Source organism: Aethalodelphis obliquidens, unplaced genomic scaffold, assembly GCF_003676395.1.
Source record: "Aethalodelphis obliquidens isolate GAN/ISIS:26980383/991018 unplaced genomic scaffold, ASM367639v1 scaffold31, whole genome shotgun sequence".
NCBI classification, from domain to species: Eukaryota; Metazoa; Chordata; class Mammalia; order Artiodactyla; family Delphinidae; genus Aethalodelphis; species Aethalodelphis obliquidens.
The window spans coordinates 17,890,449-17,911,356 of NW_020837975.1; the positions used below are offsets into that span (position 1 = coordinate 17,890,449).

Sequence of the window (20,908 nt, forward strand, 5' to 3'; positions counted from 1 at the left end):
TGATGATGGGATGATGGGGAATAACTGAGAAAGAAGAGTCGAGGCTACCAGATCTTTGGTCAGTAAGCTGGGTAGATGATGTCATTTGCAGAGAAGGGATAAGTTTTGGGAGAAGATGATGAATTCACTTTTGGAGATGTTGACTTTGAGTCCTGTGGGGGTGTCAGGGCATCCAAGTGAAGATATTTGGTAGTCAGTTGTATGTGTGTGTCTGAAACCTTGAAAAGAAATTTGGGGTGGATGTCCAAAATTGAGGCTTGAAAGTATGTTAGGTGATACAAGAAACCATGGAGTTGGATGAGATTACCTAGGGAGGATGTCTAGGGTGAAAAAGGAATACAGCCTAAGATAGAATCCTGCGTAGCAACATTTATGGTCTAGGCCAAGACAGAGTAACTAAAAAGAAGACCAAGAAGGCACAGAGAGAGAGCCAGGAGGCAACCTGTGAGTGAGTGGTCATCATGGGAAGGGAGTGTTTCAGGGAGGACATGGACAGTAGTGTCAGATGCTGCTGCAAGGTTAAATAAGATAAGTAAGGTAAGAAATAAAATGTAATCCTGATTTAGGGTTGAAGAAATCATTAATGACCTGGACAAAAGCAGTGAAGAGAGGTGATTGGTAAGTGTAAAGCAGTGTAACAACATATACTCCAGAATGTTTTCCTTCTTTTCTTAAGAAGGAAAAGTCTTGATCATTTTCAAATGCTAATGGCAGAGGACAAGTAGAGGGGGAGAAGATGAAGATGCAAATTCAGAAGAATGGGACTTATCAGCAGAACAGGATTTACTCAGGAGGTGGGCGGAAATGAGATTTACATTATAGGTATCTTGATTAGTTTCAATTTATTGGAGGTACTTCGGAGTTAGTGCACAGAAGCTGAGGGCGAGATAATCTGACTTTTAATTTCTTCTATAAGAAAGGAGAGAAGCGAAGAATGAGGTGCAGAGTGAAGAGGTCAGAATTTTGAGGAGACTAAAAAGGTCCCAACAGGGATTGTTAAATGTTTTGAGCCATGTATACCTCTGGGCTTTACCGGGCTACTAGAGGGATACATTGCACAAAATGTTTAAGAAACTCTGATAGATTGTTCTTTAGGAGTTCTCGTGTCTTATGTTCATTCTCTTCGGAGGAGTCAATCTGAGGTTTCATTTCATTATTCAGGCTCTGAAAAGGAAGATGATGCTTATTGCTAGTGGGGCACAGGATCCTTGTAGAATGGTGATGGACCCTGGGTGTGCTAAAGGTGGTGGATAGAAATTTGGTGATCTGCAGCCTAGTCTCCAGGAGTTAAGATGGTGCACAATTTACTTTGGTGTCTAATCTCACATTAGCTTTCACCTTGAACTCCTTCTCCTGGTGAGCAGCTTTGTAAGGAAGAATGTTCTGGGGCTTCAGTGCTTTTACTGGTAATATGTTATATGAGTCTTTACAAGTTGTTGTTAGAGCCAGATGCTCTTTCTAAATGATTCTTTTTAGGAACTAAGGAATACAGATTTTAAGTCCATAACACACAAACACAACATTTTCTTAGGAAATGCAGGAGTATCATAAAAATCTTTGAATGATGGTGAAAGATATTCTTCTCTGGAGTAAAAAGAGGGGGAATTTATGCCAGCAACTAAAGTAGATTCCAAGTTCTTCTACTTGGTTTACATGTTTTACCTTAATGTAAGACCCATTCACTTTAATAGTGAACTTGGATTGCTTCCAATAAGTGCTTTGTATTTTCATCAGGTTTCTTACTTTATATTATTTTTCTTTAGCACTCAGTGCAGTTCACATAATGATTCTTGTTTGTTTGTTTTTTCAAAAAGTAGTTGTATTTTGGGGCTCTTGGTGGTTTTAAGTCATTTTATATGGAGGTGCAAGTCATCAAGTAGTTTTTCTGTAGAGCTTTCATGAGAAAGGGAGGAAGGGAGAGTTTTAGGTTTAATAGGAAGATTTGCTGTTAGGTTTTATGACTGACAGTGCCATACATAAGATGCAAATATAATTTTTAAAGCTTAGCAATGCAAGGACAATCTCTGATGGATAAAACATGGGCATAAAAATATTAGAAATACCTTATAGGGTAAGATTTCTGTTTTGTCTGATTATGAGACCTTCTGTTTACCCTTTCTCTCCATTCTTTTGTTCTTTTCTCCTCCTTTGTCCCTGCCTTCTCCCCCGACCCTCTGCTTTCTTCCTTCTAGTGTCTATGTTGCCCTTTTATTTTTTGCTCCTTCTATGTGATCATGCTCTTTCCCACTTGAATAGTTTTCAATAATACATCTTTAAACTTGTTAAAAGTAATAGGCCCTGAGCCAGGCACTGTTTTAAGTGCTTTACAGGAATCAACTGATTTAATTCTCATAACAATCCTATGAAGTATCCCATTTTGCAGGTGAAGAAACTGGGCATATACAGTGGAAGAGGTGAGCTATGGATCGAGAAGGTTTAACTGTAGAGTTCAAAAGCAATTAGCCTATCCATTAGTACTAGATAATTGAAATATCTATTTATTTATTTTAATGATACATGCTTTAATGACTGTAGTAAAGTTTAGAATCACTAAATCTAAAAGAAACTGTTTATTTTATGGCTATAATCAAATACTCAAACTGATAATTGCACCTTAGAATCATCTGCTGATTCATAATTGAATTGATTATCAAAAATCTTCACACAGGAGGTGTAGTCAAGATGGCATACTAGGAGGACGCGGAATTCGTGTCTCCTCACAACTAGGGCACCTACCAGGCACCCGTGGTAGACCACAGACACCTAAGGGTATGGGAGGAAACCCCAGTGACTGGTGATCTCTCCTTTTGGCTTGTTCTCCCCTCCCCACCCCCTTTTTTTCTTTTTTCTGCTGTGGTTTTATTTTACCTTGTTGCAGTTGTTTCAATTATAGTTTTATTTTTCCTAATATATTTTTTACCTTTCTATTTTATTGTTTTTTATTCTTTGATATTGTACTGCTCCTTTCTTTCTTTCTTCCTTTTTTTTTTTTTTTTTTTTAACGGCACAACGAAGCATGCAGGATCTTGGTTCCCAGGCCAGAGGTCGGGCCCAAGCTCCTGTGGTGGGAGCTCCGAGTCCAAACCACTGGACTAACAGAGAACCTTAGATCCCAGGGAATACCAATTAGAGTGAGGTCTCCCAGAAGTCCTCATCTCAGCACCAAGACCCAGCTCTATCTTACTGCCTGCAAACTCCAGTGCTGGACGTCTCAGGCCAAACAACCAGTAAGACAGGAAGAAATAGAAAATATAAACAGACCAATCACAAGCACTGAAATTGAAACTGTGATTAAAAGTCTTCCAACAAACAAAAACTCAGGACAAGATGGCTTCACAGGCGAATTCTATCAAACATTTAGAGAAGAGCTAACACCTATCCTTCTCAAACTCTTCCAAAATATAGTAGAGGGAGGAACACTCCCAAACTCATTCTACGAGGCCACCATCACCCTGATACCAAAACCAGACAAAGATGTCACAAAAAAAGAAGACTACAGGTCAATATCTCTGATGAACATAGGTGCAAAAATCCTCAACAAAATACTAGCAAACAGAATCCAACAGCACATTAAAAGGAGCATACACCATGATCAAGTGGGGTTTATCCCAGGAATGCAAGGATTCTTCAATATAGGCAAATCAATCGATGTGATACACCATATAAACAAATTGAAGGAGAAAAATCATATGATAATCTAATAGATTCAGTAAAAGCTTTTGACAGAATTCAATACCCATTTATTATAACTCTCCAGAAAGTAGGCATAGAGGGAACCTACCTCAACATAATAAAGGCCATATATGACAGACCCACAGCCAGCATCGTTCTCAATGGTGAAAAACTGAAAAAACTGAAACCATTTCCTCTAAGATCAGGAAGAAAACAAGGTTGCCCACTCTCATCACTGTTATTGAAGATAGTTTTGGAAGTTTTAGCCACAGCAATCAGAGAAGAAAAAGAAATGGAATCCAAATCGGAAAAGAAGAAATAAAGCTGTCACTGTTTGCAGATGACGTGATACTATACATAGAGAATCCTGACGATGCCACCAGAAAACTACTAGAGCTAATCAATAAATTTGGTAGAGTAGCAGGATACAAAATTAATGCACAGAAATCTCTTGCATTCCTATACACTAATGATGAAAAATCTTAAAGTGAAATTAAGGGAACACTCCCATTTACCATTGCAACAAAAAGAATAAAATACCTAGGAATAAACCTACCTAAGGAGACAAAAGACCTGTATGCAGAAAACTATAAGACACTGATGAAAGAAATTGAAGATGATACAAACAGATGGAGAAATATACCATGTTCTTGGATTGGAAGAATCAACATTGTAAAAATGACTATACCAACCAAAGCAATCTACAGATTCAGTGCAATCCCTATCAAACTACCAATGGCATTTTTCACAGAACTAGAACAAAAAATTTCACAATTTGTATGGAAACACAAAAGACACCTAATAGCCAAAACAATCTTGAGAAAGAAAAACAGAAGTGGAGGAATCAGGCTCCTGGACTTCAGACTATACTACAAAGCTACAGTAATCAAGGCACAGAAACAGAAATATAGATCAGTGGAACAGGATAGGAAGCCCAGGGATAACCCCATGTACATATGGTCACCTTATTTTTGTTAAAGGAGGCAAGAATATACAATGGAGAAAAGGCAGCCTCTTCAGTAAGTGGTGCTAGGAAAACTGGACAGCTACATGTAAAAGAACAAAATTACAATACTCCCTAACACCATACACAAAAATAAACTCAAAATGGATTAAAGACCTAAATGTAAGGCCAGGCACTGTAAAATTCTTAGAGGAAAGCATAGGCAGAACACTCTGACATAAATCACAGCAAGGTCCTTTTTGACCCACCTCCTAGAGAAATGGAAATAAAAACAAAAATAAGCAAATGGGACCTAATGAAACTTAAAAGCTTTTGCACAGCAAAGGGCACCATAAAAAGACAAAAAAAAAATCCCCTCAGAATGGGAGAAAATATTTGCAAACAAAGCAACTGACAAAGGATTAATCTCCAAAATATACAAGCAGGTCATGCAGCTCAATATCAAAAAAAACAAACAATACAACGCAAAAATGGGCAGAAGACCTAAATAGACATTTCTCTAAAGAAGATATACAGATTGCCAATAAACACATGGAAAGATGCTCAACATCACTAATCATTAGAGAAATGCAAATCAAAACTACAATGAGTTATCATCTCACAGTGGTCAGAATGGCCATCATCAAAAAATCTACAAACAATAAATGTTGGAGAGGGTGTGGAGAAAAGGGAACCCTCTTGCACTGTTGGTGGGAATGTAAATTGATAAAGCCACTATGGAGAACAGTATGGAGGTTCCTTAAAAAACTAAAAATAGAACTACCGTATGACCCCGCAATCCCACTACTGGGCATATACGCTGAGAAAACCATAATTCAAAAAGAGTCATGTACCACAATGTTCTTTGCAGCACTATTTACAGTAGCCAGCACATGGAAGCAGCCTAAGTGTCTATCAACAGATGAATGGATAAAGAAGATGTGGTACATATATACAATGGAATATTACTCAGCCATAAAAAGAAACGAAATTTAGTTATTTGTAGGGAGGTGGATGGACCTAGAGTCTTTCATATAGAGTTAAGTAAGTTCAGAAAGAGAAAAACAAATACCATATGCTAACATATATACAGAATCTTAAAAAAAAAAAAAAGGTTCTGATGAATGTAGGGGCAGGATAGGAATAAAGACACAGACGTAGAGAATGAACTTGAGGACATGGGGAGGGGGAAGGGTAAGCTGGAATGAAGTGAGAGACTAGCACTGACACATATACACTATCAAATGTAAAATAGATAGCTAGTGGGAAGAGCTGCACGTCATAGGGAGATCAGCTTGGTGCTTTGCGACCACCTAGAGGAGTGGGATAAGGAGGATTTGAGGGAGGGGATATGGGGATATATGTATACGTATAGCTGATTCACTTTGTTATACAGCAGAAACTAACACAACACTGTAAAGCAATTATACTCCAATAAAGATGTTAAAAAGAGGAAAAAAATCTTCACACAAAGAAAATTCCCTATGTGGTTTTCACTCCTGAATTCTGTCAAGCATTTAATCTTCCACAAATTCTTTCAGATTTCTTAGGTCTGTATGACTTTAGGAATTATAACACTTTATGTCATGAAGATAAACACAGAAATCCTCAACAAAATATTAGCACATCAAATCTAGCAAAATATATAAATGTTAATACATTATGACTAATGCGGTTTATTCTATGCATTCAAAAGTTGATATAATCTAACATATTAAAAAGTTTAAAGGAGAAAAACCATATGGTCATCTCAGTAGATGCAGAAAGATTTTTACGTATTCAACATTTATGATAAAAACTCTTCATAATAGCAACAGAAGGGTACTTTCTAAATTGGATAAAGTTCATCTATGAAGAACCAGCTGATGTTCTTAATGGTAGGTAAATAGTGATATACCTGTCTGATGGAATACCTATTAGTGATAAAAAGGAATGAAGTGTTGATGCATGGAACACATATTATACTTAGCAAAAGTAGGAGACACAAAAGACTTATGTGCTGTATGTTTAATTTATATGAAACTTTTAAAAAGGACATATCTATACTGACGGAATGAAGATCTGAAGTTTCTTGAGACTTGAGGGTAGTAAGAATTGACTGGGATCGTGTGTAAGTGTCCTTTTCAGGGTGACAGGGATATTCTGTATCTGGATTATTGTGGTTACATGGTGCATACATTTGTCAAAAATTATTGTAATATCCATTTAAAATGGGTTCATTTTATTGTATGTAAACTTTCTTTGAGTGAAATTTATTTAAAAATATATCACCAAAAATATATGTGGCTTGGGCTAACGTTGCAAGTGGTTAGGGTAGATCACTGTACTTGTTAGCATTGCATTTCTTAAGTTCATAAAAGTAGTTTCTGTTAACTTATTCTCAGATAGTTTCAAATGTGTGATTAGAGGCTTTTGTTGTCTGAGTCATTATGTTAAAATATTTAGGACTGGTTTTGGGGTCATCTGGAATTCAGTTCAAATGTTGGCTTTGTTACTACTTGTATGGCCTTGGGAAAGTTCTGAATAACTGCCCATTTTACTTATTTTGAAAATGAGGAATAATAGTGCTTAATGTTAAGCCTGTAGGTGATTATGTAAATTAGGTATAATTCATGTATAGTGCTCAGCAAATAGCTGGCACAGATTAAGCCCTGAGTAAATGGTAACTACCATTTTTATTATTTCCTCTGTTGTTCTTAACCATTAAACTTCAACAGACTGCTTAATTAAATGAACTGAAATCATGTATTTTTCCCTACCCCTCAGCCCTCATTCTGAAATGTTTCTGGAATCTTCTTGGATGATTACTCTAGAACTTTTTTCTTAGATTATTAATTACTTCATCCCTGAGTTAAAATGACAGGCCTTGAACTGTGGACTTTTTAAAATAAAAACTTGCTAATATTACCAGTTTTTATATTCAGAAAATCACCCTAATTTTGATCAGTTTGGGTCATGTAACTTTTTTAAATGATTAACTTTATCTCTTTAATGTTTCTGTCTTACATTACTTCATGTTTGTGCAAGAGCTGTAAATTTTGATATGCTCTTCTTAAGGACCTGGTATACTATGCTTTCCTGGATTTCTGATTAGCATTTTACTAACTAGGAATACCTAAAATTGTTTTAAACAGCATTAAAAAAAAATCAGTATAAAGTGCATCTTATTCTTTGGGATATTTTAATACTCAGTCATTTTATTATTTTTATACCATTTTATACCATATTATACCATTTTTTATTAGGAGATATAGAATATAAATACTGTGGAAGGGGAATATCAAGGTTTTTGTGATTTTAGGTGTCATTCTTTAAAAACAAATTATCCTTTCAGAAACTGTTTTGACTGGGTCTACCTCACCTTTACCTTCTCCGGGAAATGGGAACGAAACTGCACCTGGATCAGTTACCCAGCCAAAGAAAATCCGAGGAGTTGGATTTGGAGATATATTTAAAGAAGGCTCTGTGAAACTTAGGACAAGAACATCCAGTAGTGAAACAGAAGAGAAAAAACCAGAGAAGGTAGTAATGATGAGCTTTCCTTAGATTAACCCCATTCATTCTCTCATTAAGCTTTTCTTAAAATGTAAAAGTTAGTTTGCAACTCTGTTACCTTTTCTTTTTTGAGATTGCCAATAATAGATTATGAATGAGAAGGCTGTGAGAAACTTTTCAAGTTTAAGTGACTTACTTTAATGTTTATGTTTGATTCTTATAAAATTGGATTTTGGGGGGTAAATTTTACACAAACTTTTCTTAGTGGAAACTTTAGAATTTTTAGTTATAGTGTAAAAATAGAAAAGGCAAGTTTTTGTTTTCCTTTTAAAGCTAAAATTATATGTTTTTCTTTCAATTTGAAGTAGGCTTAAAACGGGCCATTTTAAAGTGAATTCTCAGTGAGATATTAAGTTAATTAGGCACCGCTTAACTTTACTCTGGATTGTCAGCAATGGTGAAACCTAATCGCTAGCCCTAGATGTATGGAGAACTTTATTTTTTATTAGCATTTCACTGGCGTTGTGAAGTAAATCAAAGTGAATGTACCATACTAATAAGAGATTTTAAAATAAACTGTTAAGTTTCTGTTTTGTGGGGGAAATAGCTACAATCTTTAGAATATAGTCTTCCTGGTGTTAACACCTTGGAGATTAGACTGAGTACTTCACATAGGTGGCTTGTCCCTTGACTTTTAAAGCATTGTTTCCCTTGTAGTGCTCATTTGTATGTCTTATTTAACTCGTAAGATTTTAAAATATTTTAGTATTTACTTGCCTTTTTTAGTTACATTTCACTTAGAAGACTGTTTTGGTTGGTGAAATATATTCTGATGTTTTCTCCTAAAATGGTTAGTTTCAACATTTTTTTTTTCCTTTCCCAGCTTGTTACATATTTTCTCATGTAATAATAATTTGGGTTCAGGAAAGAGAACTTGTACTTTCTGTCCTGCCCTCTCCTAGCTCTGTGACTGTCTGGCATTAAGATTATTAATTAATTCTTGGTTTTAAAGGTAGAGATTAGAGTTCTTGTTGTTGGAATAGTGCTGTATAGTCATGTAATAGCTAGGAATGTCTAGAAGCAATGTCTGCATTATGAGGGACATTAAGCTAGATGATCTGGGGTCGCTTTCTAACTCTGAAGCTTATGATTATATTGAATAACTTTATTTGATTAATGATTACACCAGTAATCTTTCATTTGCCATTTTTAATGTCCACTAAAGAGTTGTTGTTAATGAGAGTAGTCTCAGGGTTACCGTATAGGATGGCCTTGGAAGGCTTTCTTTGATCACTGATGTAGGAATTGATAAAGTAGGGAGCATGTTTGCTATGTTTGTAGGACCAGATTGGAAGATATGATGGTTAAAATTAGGAGAAATTAAAGTGAGCATCTTAAAAGATAACTAGAACACAGAATGATAGGTAAATTAGCAGTATGTTCAGATTTTTAACTAATGAAATCCAGGGTCAAATGTAGTGTTACTTCTAAGGACAGAACTCAAGGAAACACTAGTACAAGATGAAGGACTTCCTGTAGTCAATTACAATGGAAAATTGCTAGACTATATATTGTTACAAAGGGTTGTAACATTACCTAAATGTTTTCATTCTGATAGCAGCAGTAAGTATAAAGACTTTATTTTATACTCTGTCTCATTGTAAGGAAGTTTAATGCAGTTGTTTTAAGAGTCCACCTTCTGGAGTCAGACTTTTAGGTTCAAATCTGGGCTCCACTACTAAATTATTTTTATTGTGGGTAAGTTACCTAACTGCCTCCTAACCCATGAAAGGAGTGGATGATAGTGCCTAGTTTATGCAGATTGTTCTAAGGATTAAGTTACAATGTATGTAAAGTGCTTATTAGCTCAGAGATTGGTATGTGGTAAATTTTCAAATGCTATTTTTATTTATTTTAGAGGTTCTAAAGTAAATCACAGTATTATGGGTATCAGAGTATGTTTATTATCCTTAAGATAGGGAGTTTTAAAAACTAGACGTTCTGGGCTATCATTTAAGTAGCTTTTCAGATATTTATCTTTTTCATGGCAGTTTTCAGTCACATTACTAACCTGGCTATAAGTACCATTAGGGAGAGCTAGATAACTGTTAATGGAAATTTTGTTTAACATTATTAGCTTTGTTCTAACTTAAAATAATTGACACCATCCTTTCTATTCTAGCCCTTAATCACACAGTCACTAGGATCCAAAACTCAGAGTGTAGAGGTAACAAAAACAGACACTGAAAGTAAAATTAAAGGTAAGTGTTTGAATGAAATTTTCATATTAAGAATGAAGCATGCTCAAATATATTATTAGATTTGTTGAAGACATTTGTTACATTGTACTACTTCATCGGAGTGTTAAATCCTCCTAGATGTAAGCACCATGAGGTCAGGGATTTTTGTATGCTTTGTACACTGATGTATCTGATACAGTTAGAACCGTGCCTAGAACATAGTAGGCATGTAGTAACTATTTGAATGAATGATTAATGAAATTGTTACTTAATTCAACATATAGTATTGGCCAAAATTATTGAAATCATCTCTAGAAGCTTCTAGTGTACATTTCTTTAGACAAAATAGAGGCTTAATAAGTATTTGCTGAAAGAACCAATTTATAGAAGCTTCATTATTTACATTTTTCATTTTAGCTAAAGAATATTGTAGAACGTTGTTTGCCTATGCGGGTACTAATGAAGATGAACTTACTTTTAAAGAAGGGGAGATAATACAGTTGATAAGTAAGGTAAGACTTTTCTCAGTTTTCAGTGAATCACTTAATTTATTCATAGAAATATTTTTCAGTAGTCTCGCATTCCCACTAGAATGTAAGCTCTAGAAAGGCTGTGACTTTGTCTTGTTTATTTCTGTGACCTGAGAACCTGGCACGTAGTAAGTGATCAGAAAGGTTTTTTAAGCAAACGTTTATTGTCTGTCTTTGTTATAATTGATGTATTGGAAATTATTTTTACCATGAAGTTGTGTTTTTTCTCTAACCACACCACCCCCCGCCCCCGCCAGGGTTCTGTTCTCATTTCCTGTTTTACCTCATTGCATTTTTTTGCCCCATCTAATGTTCATTGTAGTGTTTGTAATATAAAAAGAAAAAGAAGAAAAATAGGTAAACAACTTAAATGTCCATCAATATATAAATGGTTATGAAATGTCATACTATGGAAAATGATGCAGCTATTTCAAAGAATGAGGTAGTTTTATAACTTGGAATAAATTAAGGAAAAAGAAAACCCTACAGTATTGGGGTGTGGGCAGAGTCCTGTAATAACTGTAATAGAGAAATATTAAAGTATTTGTTTTTGCTATATCCCTTTAAAGTAATTTTTGAAATTTCTCCCATTGTTTTAAATTGACTTAACAGATTGTTTAGTGTATGTAATTAAAAGAAGTTTTTTCATTGAAGTATAATTGACCTACCACACTATGTTAGTTCCAAGTGTACAGCATAGTGGTTTGATATTTCTATACATCTGTTATTTCTAGTTACCATCTGTCACCAGACAAAGTTATTGCAATATTATTGACTATGCTCCCAATGTTGTACATTTCATCCCTGTGACTCATTTATTTTGTAACTGGAAATTTGTACCTCTTAAGCTCCCTCACCTCTTTTACTCATCCCTCCCAACCTCTTCTCCTCTGCCAGCCACCGGTATGTTTTCTGTATCTGTGAGCCTGTTTCTGTTTTATTATGTTTGTTCATTCCTTTTGTTTTATAGATTCCACCATATAAGTGAGATGGTATTTGTCTTTCTGTCTTATTTCACTTAGCATAATACCCTTGAGGTCCATGCATGTTGTCACAAATGGCAACATTTTATTCTTTTTTGTGTCAGTCATATTACATTGTAATATACATTATATACATATAAAACATATATATAGGGCTTCCCTGGTGGCGCAGTGGTTGAGAGTCTGCCTGCCGATGCAGGGGACACGGGTTCGTGCCCCGGTCTGGGAAGATCCCACATGCCACAGAGCGGCTGGGCCCGTGAGCCATGGCCGCTGAGCCTGCACGTCCGGAGCCTGTGCTCCGCAACGGGAGAGGCCACAACAGGGAGAGGCCCGCGTACCACATAAATAAATAAATAAATTATATATATATATATATATATATATATATATATATATATATATATATGCATATATACATGGTAATGTACATTTTATATATATGAAACACATCTTTATTTAAGATGCTTACTGATGGATATTTAAGTTGCTTACATATTACATATCTGGGCTATTGTAAAGAATGCTGCCGTGAACATAAAGGTGCATATCTTTTCAAATTAGTGTTTTTGTTTTTGGAAAAATACGAAGAATTAGAGTTGCTGGATCATATGATAGTTCTATTTTTAATTTTTGAGAGGTCTCCATTCTGTTTTACATAGCAGCTGCACAAATTTACATTCCTACCAAAAGTGCACGAGGGTTCTCTTTTCTCCACATCTTCCCTAACACTTGTTATGTGTTGCAGTTGTGATTATCCTGACCTTTGTGCATGACCTCCCCAGGGGTGTGGGTCTTGATTATACTGTCTCTCTGCCCCTCCAGCCTGTTGCATTGTGGTTCCTTCTTTATATCTTTAATTGTGGAAATTTTTTTCTGCTAGTCATTCGTATTGATAGTTGCTCTACTGTAAATAGTTTTAATTTTGGAGAGGGTGAGCTCAGGGTCTGCTTACTCTGTCATCTTGACCATTCCCCCCCAGTGCATATAATTTTTAATACACATGGAGATTGGATTGATAACAACTAATTTCTCATGGAAGGGTATTTGGAAGGAATTGTAGAAGATTCTGTTAACTTCTAAAGCAAATGAATAATGTGATTAATTTCTGGTGTATAAAGTGTTGAAAAGAATGTTAAGATACAGTTTGGAAATTTATATTCTGTCACCACCCTCCTCTTCTACTTCCTTTTCCTTTCTCTTCCCTCTCTTTTTTATCCTTGTAAACTGAATTTTTTAAAAAATTATTTGTTTATTTATTTATTTATGGCTGCCCTGGGTCTTAGTTGTGGCACACGGGATCTTCACTGCAGCATGCAGGATCTTCATTGTGGCACGTGGGATCTTTAGTTGTGGCATACAGGCTTCTTAGTTGCGACATGCGGATTTCTTAGTTGAGGCATGCAGACTCTTAGTTGCAGCATGCTTGCAGGATCTAGTTCTCTGACCAGGGATCGAACCCAGGCCCCCTGCATTGGGAGTGTGGAGTCTTACTGACTGATCCACTGGGGAAGTCCCCTGAATTTTTAAATTATTTGACTAATTAAGAAATTAAACTTAATTTTATGACTGCTGCTTGAAGTAATGTGTGGGCAATATATTTTTTTAGGAGGACCTCAAAGTCTGTTAGGTCTTTATTTTTCCTTGTAGCAACAATGAAATTCAGTATTTTCCTATTTTGTTGCTAACTTTTTTCTTATTTAGAGATAACCCCTATTATCTTTATTCTTCATTTTGCGGTTTAGGAGACTGGAGAAGCTGGCTGGTGGAAGGGTGAACTTAATGGTAAAGAAGGAGTATTTCCAGACAATTTTGCTGTTCAGATAAATGAACTGGATAAAGACTTTCCTGTAAGCTTTTCTTTTTCAGTGATGATAATAATTAAAAAAAACCTTTTGCCAATATTTCTTAAAAAACAAGTTTTTTACATAGTAACAATAATTTTCTGAGGGGATTTCAGATTTATATAATCAGGTGAAAGTTATCTGAATTATGGTAAAACAAAACAATGTATCAGTTCTGTGCTTTATTCCTGTTTTCCTTTCCCCCTAACTAAAAATTAACCTAGTCTTTATTACTTTATTATAATTAAAAGAAAAAAAGGCTGCCCATACTATTTAGACAAATTAGCACTTGACTGTAAGAAAAATTATATTTTTATTTAATTTTGTTGGAAATTTTTATTTTAAGGTACTATTGATTACTATTACTCTGTCACTGCATTTTTGGGAGAGTGAGAAGGCTTTGCCTGCTTACAGGATTTAATGCATCTATCTCATGTCTCACAGTGAATAAAGTGACACTGAGTCATTCATCAGTGATCTTTTGCTTTTCTACAGCTTGATCGCCTATGGAGGGATGAATCTAATTGAGTTTTTAAATTAGAGGGAAAGAATTATACAGAGAACAGACACACCCCAGCAAGACAGTCTACTATATTTGATTTAAGTCAATGCAGAAATCTCTAACCTTTGCAGTCTTTCATTTAAAGTAAATTACAAGAGGATAATGTACGAAGGCTTACACTCTCTGAGATTCTTCCTTTGCTAGATTTCATTCAGTATTAATTCAACAGCCTTCGGGTGTGCTTTATTTTTATATTCTTGTTAATGAACACATTTTCTTTTTTTGGTTTTTATTAGGTGTTTATGCAATATTGATTATCAGTTATTTTTTAATTTGGAAAAACGAAATTCACATACTTAGAAATGTGTCTCAAGTTTTTTAAGGCAAAAATGAGTGAATGAGTAAACCCAAGAGAATTTTAATAAACTGAAAAACAGACCTTTGCCTTTAATCTTCTTTTTGAGAGTGCTGAATAACCAAGGGTGAAAGCTAGATATATTTATTAGCTACTCCTATTCTTTTTAAACAAAGCCTCTTTCTCTCTCCCTTTCCCTGCCACCCCTCCTTCCCCCCGACAAAAAAACTCAGCTGTTAAAGAGTGGTAAAATGGTGCATAGGAATCTTAAAATAGGGAAGGCAGGAGAGAATAGTTTTGCTCATCATTAAGATTTTTTTTAATTTATCTAACTCAGTGATATTTTTGAAATATTTGAATTTTATCGAAGAGGCATTTGTTCTAATAGAATATATTTTTCATCTGTGACCTTTTGTGGAGTTGTTTGAATCTTATGATTTTATAATTTTTGACAGGGATGGGATGAGGAGAGATGTTTATGTAACTTAGATCATTTATGATCAGAGTTTACTTAAACTATAACTATAAATGTAAGTGTTTTACTGTTTTCACAATTATTATTTTAATAGAAACCAAAGAAACCACCACCACCTGCGAAGGGTCCAGGTAAGTACGAAACAGATTATTCAGATGGCTATTTTTCATATTTTTAAGTTCTAAAATGGTGAAATTGGGTCTCCTGTAAATCATTTATTTTCTTTTAGCAAAAATTAAATATTATGGTGCTATATATAATTTTAAAAAATATATAAAAATTGAATGTTCACGTGTATTAAAATCTGTCAGTATTTTTTTTTAAAGTACAAACTGTATAAAATAGGAATCTTGAAAATAATTTGGATATTTTTGTTATATGGCATTTTTAGTTAAGAAAATTGACTAAGCTTAAATCTATAGAAAACAATATATTAAAAAAGAAGACAATATATTTACCTAGTTAATAAGTTATTCTGCCTTTTCAGATGCAATCCATTTTTTAATGCCGCAAACAAATACTGATTTTTTTATATACTCTTCCTTCAGAGAGTGTGATAAGGCTTAAGCACACTAGAAGAGTTTAGTTTTTCCTTTTTAAACAGTGGAATAAATGATGGAGTCCCTAGAAGAGTTTTCCAGAGTTAGAGTTTTGTCATCTGACTCTATTTCTTTAAGTTCTAGCCCTTAATTTCTGATTTTTAAATGTGCTGTCCAATTTTTGTTTTCCTTGAAAGATTTGCTCTTTTTTTAGAATAATGCAAGTCCTTCCCTCCTCCATAGTTTCAGCTTTGTGTTTGCTAACCTTATCTGAGAGCAAGGATAAGTTAAAAGTAATTTTTATGGAAGTTGGTATTGGAGCCTTTTTAGCCACTAGTCATACTGGGCTTTTAAAATTAATTAAAATTAAATAAAATAAAAAAGTTAATTCTGTAGTTGCAGTAGCAGCATTTCAAGTCTCAATGGACAGTATTGAACCACACAAAAACAGAATATTTCCATCATCACAGCAAGTTCTACTGGACAGCGGTATTGTAGAGAATGTGAACTCCTTCATTTGATAAGGAAGGAACTGAGACCACAGAGCTATCACTTACTAAGGTGATCGTGGCAGGTGCAGGATTATATGTTGAGCTCAGTGATTCTGGTATATTGTTCAATCTTTTAAACCATATTTTCATCTGATGTTATTTTTTAAACCTTTGCTTTTTAGGAGTATAATTATCTTTGTGCTCTAAAACTTTTTTTTTTTTTTTAATGTATTAACGTTTTTTCCCCCTCAGCTCCAAAGCCTGAGCTGACAGGTGCAGAGAAGAAGTATTTTCCTACAAAGCCTGAAGAAAAAGGTGAGGCAGATTCTTCTACTGTCAGAAAAATAATTCCTTTCATTGTCAGTGTAAAGAAAAACATATCTCCACACTGAGTCATTCACACTGATTTTTAACAAGTGTTCATTATTTACTATGTAGTGCTTGGGGATTTCAAAGAGGGAGTTTGTCAAGATCAATAGGAAATTAAGATTTTTACTCAAACTGATACCAGTTTACATTCATGAAAAAGTTACACCATCACCTCAGTAAGGATGTAGTATTTAATGTTATTTCAAATAATGTGTAAGAAAACTAAGCATTAAACAGTTATACTCTTATTATTTTCATAGTGTCCAAGTTGAAATACATTTAAAATTTTTTTCTTAGGTATAAGAGTGAGTTCTTACTTAAAACATGTAAGTGATTTATTATGTATTATTTAATTTTCACTGCATATATTTGTCATATAAACTTGGAAAGGTATTCCAACATATGTATTTTGTTTAAAAACATTACTTGTTATTGTTAACACCTCCTTCTCTTTGTACACAAAGATCTGCAGTGGCTGTATCTAATAGATTAGGTTATATATTCTTGTAAAAACTTGAATACTGTTGCAGAATGCTTTTGTTTCTACTGTCTTTGTTGTTTCTACTTCCTATCCTTGTCTCTTGCTTAAAGTGTTACTGTATTCTCTCATTTTAGTTCCTTGTCTGGCTTCTATTTCAGATTCATTTTTTAGAGACTTTTTCAGAAGTTTCAGATTCACAGCAAAACTGAGCAGAAAGTACAGAGTTCCCGTATTCTTGCTGCCCCACACATGCACAGCCTCCCCCACCGTCAGCATCCTGCATGATAGTGGTGCACTTGTTACAGTCAGCGCACCTCCATTGACACACCATTACCATTCAGAGTCCATAGTGTACATTAGGGGTCACTTATGGGGTTGTACATTTCATGAGTTTGGACTAATGTATAATTGTAATATCATACAGAATAGTCTCATCTCTTTAAAATTCCTGTGTTCTGTGCTTTCATCCCTCTCTTCCCCCAACCCCTGACAGCCACTGATCTTTTTATTTTCTCCATAGTTTTGCTTTTTCAGAATGTCATAGAGTTGAAGTCATACAGTATATAGCTTTTACACATTGTCTTCTTTCACTTTGTAATATGCATTTAAGGTTTATCCATGTATTTTCATGGCTTAATACCTCATTTCTTTTCAGTGTTGATTAATATTGCAGTGTCCAGATGTATCACAGTTTATCCATTCACTTACTGAAGGACATCTTGGTTGCTTTCAGGCTTTGGCAGTTATGAATAATGCTGCTATAAACCTTGCATACTTTTTGTGTGTACATAAGTTTTCAGTTCACTTGGGTAAATACCAAGGAATGTAATTGCTTGTTCATATGGTAAGAGTATGTTTAGTTTTGTAAGAAATTGCTAAATTGTCTTCCAAAGTGTCTGCACCATTTTGCATTCCCACCAGCGAAGAATGAGAGTTCCTGTTGCTCCACATCCTGGTCAGCATTTGGTGTTGGCAGGAACTGATCCCAAATTATTCAGTACATTTTTGGTATCATCTTCTACTCTCTTCATTCACTAAATGTAGCAACCACACTCTTGACTCTGAATATCATACACCTTCATAGCTTTATCTCTCTCATGATCTGTACTCAGCATGGAAAGTTTTTATATACCCAACTCCCCTTGTTTTTGCATTTGAGATTTTTAAATTTAGATGCAAAAACAATTTATATTTAATAAAGGTATTTCTTGATCTCAGATCAGTCCTTTGTGATATAGCTGTTGTTAGGTCCAAGTTTTGGATCAGTTTATTTTGGTACTTGGTTATAATATCTCCTACATGAAAAACTCATCATACAAAGATATATAAAACCAAATGTAAGAAGTATGTTACTGGCTTTATTATCTTCATTATGATATTTCTTTTATAGTCCCCTTCATCAAGTAGGTAAGGGTTTTGTTAAAATTAAGAATATGGCCTCTTATATTCCCTGAAATCAGTCAGTTGATCTTATAAATAAAATGGAAGGTAATGCATTTGTATTACATTTATTTGCTCAAAATCCTGGTCATGATGAAGTGTCAGGGACTGAATTTGTCCCCCTGAGTTAGACAATTAGAAAACTGGACAAAATACATACAACAGTGGTTTTAGACATCAGACAACAGGTAGCATAGGACTGTTATCACTGAAATCAATGAGGCAAACCCTAAAATTACCCCTAGCTTATTGTCTAGAAGCAGTTTTCAGGCAGCAGAAAGGAGAAAACCAAACAGAGCCCAGTATTCATAGAGAGTTGAGGTAGTAGGAGTTTAGGGAGGCCAAGGCAGCTATAGTTTGTGGGACAGAATGCCAGAATGGAAGGAACTGCATAGAGTACTGAGAGAGCTCTACAGGGCTTACCATGAGGCTTTGGCCGAGTACTGAATTACATACCTGTGAAAGGAAATTTTCCATAGCTGGAGAAATAACTGCTGGAAGACATTTGCTGAAACAGTTTCTGGAACTCACAAATAGTTCATGTTCCCATGAGCCACAAGACCCCATAATGCATTGAAGTCCATAAAAGGGTGTATCAGCTTAGACTAAAGGCCTACCTTGGAAACAGATCAGTCTAATTCCAGAATGCTTTACATTATAATATAACAAAATCTAGCACCCAAGAGGATAGAATTCACAATGCCCATTATCTGATCAAAAATTATCAGACATGGAAAGAAGCAAGAAAATAGCAACCAAAAGAGAAGTCAGTCAATTTAAACAGACCCAGAAATATCAAGAAATGATGGAAATAGCAGAAAGAACATTAAAATAGCTATTATAAATGTAGCCCATGTGTTCAGTAAAGTAGAAGAAAACACAAACATGATGGTGAGAGAAATGGAAAATATAAAAAAGACCCAAATTGAAATTTTGCAGACGAAGAATACAGCAGCTGAAGTGAAAGACACTGGATGGAATTACCAGCAGTTTGGAGACTACAGAAGGAAATATTAGTGAACTGGAAGACATAGCAATAGAAGCTATCTAAAAATATATAGAAAAAAGACTAGAAAAAAATGAACAACGCCTCAGTGACCTCAGTTACAATATCAAGCGGTTTTACGTGTAAGTGGAGTCCCTGTGGAAATGAAGAGAGGGGACAGAAAAAATATGTGAAGAAATAATGGTTGAAAAATCTTCAGATTTGGTGCAAATTTTAAGCCCACAGATCCAGGGAGCTCAGTGAACTCCAAGCAGAAAAAACATAAAGGAAATCACCTTAAGGCACATCATCATAAATTCTATGAAAAGCAGTGATGAAGAGAAAAACATAAAGTCTGCAAGAAAATAATTGTCAACCTTGAATTCTCTACCTGGCAAAAATACTTTTCAGGCAATGGAGGCAAAACGAAAACTTTCAGATAAAATCGGAGAGAATTCTTTGCTAGTAGACCTGTATGTACTACACAGGGAATGTTAACAGAGGTTCGTTTTGGCAGAAGGAAAATGATGCTGTTTTGGCATTTGGATGTATACAAAGTAATGAAGAATGCCAGAAGTGGTAAATATGTGAGTAAATAGAAAAGACCTTTTTCCCCTTATTTCTAATTCTTAACACCACCACCAAAACTCTTCACTTGAAAGATTTTAAAACTTACTATAAAGTGTTGATTTCAAAGTTTAGGTGTGCAAATGTAAGCAGTTTTTAAATAAGTGAAACAAGGCAAATATAACAAGGGAAGCAATTCTTAATATTGTCAAAATGTTCTCATTAACCTGACATGGCTTTAATAGATCTGGTGTAAGAAATAAGAAAAGTGTCAGGCATTGCCTATTAATGGGCACTGGGGGAGAGAGCCACTGTCAGTTCAGGGTCAGAGGGTCTGAATATTATTGACATTAAATTATTTCTTAAATAATTTAAATTAAATAGATTAAATTATTTCTTTAAAAATAAACATAAGTTTATCTCTGTCTTGTTCCAGAGTCAACAGAGCTTTTTCAAACCATGGCTAGGGCCACTTTGAGGAGCCTTAAGCCTTCTTACAGGAGAAACGGTGTATGCCACCAGTGTGTGCGTTCATTACTTTTCTCTCTCTTTTGATCTCAGTTTCACAGAGTATGTCCTTTGAAAAGCCCTGCCATATTGAGGAGGATTAAAAAAGAGCTAGTAGAAAACATGAAACGAATCACCCTATTGCCCTTGATTCTTAGGTGACGCCCCATTATTTCATGGGATACTTTCCCAAGTCATAAGAATGGATTTTAAATCCTCACTGTCTACTTGCTGTCCAAGCCACCACATGGGTTTTCTCAAATCTGCTTAGCAGTGTCATTCTCACTGTTTCCTCAGAGGTACCTCGAGTGCTTGCCATGCATGTTGCCCCTCAGGAGAGTAATGATAGCAACAGTTTGGAGCACAAGTTTTTCTCCTGCTTTGGGGGAAGACTTTCTTGGACATACCTTTCAGTAGCCTGCTTCATTCTTACCAATGTATGTAAAAGTTATTCAAATTCGTTACTCAGCAAGGGAATATAATTTTAAAC

At 35.0% G+C, this 20,908-nt stretch overlaps 1 protein-coding gene across 3 annotated transcripts in view; it reads left to right on the forward strand.

Moving 5' to 3' along the window:
• Positions 1–20,908, forward strand: part of CD2AP (CD2 associated protein) — a 104,135-nt gene that overhangs the window by 59,731 nt on the left and 23,496 nt on the right. For all 3 annotated transcript variants that reach the window (XM_027127456.1, XM_027127457.1, XM_027127458.1), the window contains 6 exons: positions 7,950–8,137; positions 10,293–10,371; positions 10,768–10,862; positions 13,609–13,713; positions 15,134–15,170; positions 16,322–16,384. In XM_027127456.1, the coding sequence (XP_026983257.1) occupies positions 7,950–8,137; positions 10,293–10,371; positions 10,768–10,862; positions 13,609–13,713; positions 15,134–15,170; positions 16,322–16,384 (567 nt within the window). The remainder of the gene's footprint in view (positions 1–7,949; positions 8,138–10,292; positions 10,372–10,767; positions 10,863–13,608; positions 13,714–15,133; positions 15,171–16,321; positions 16,385–20,908) is intronic.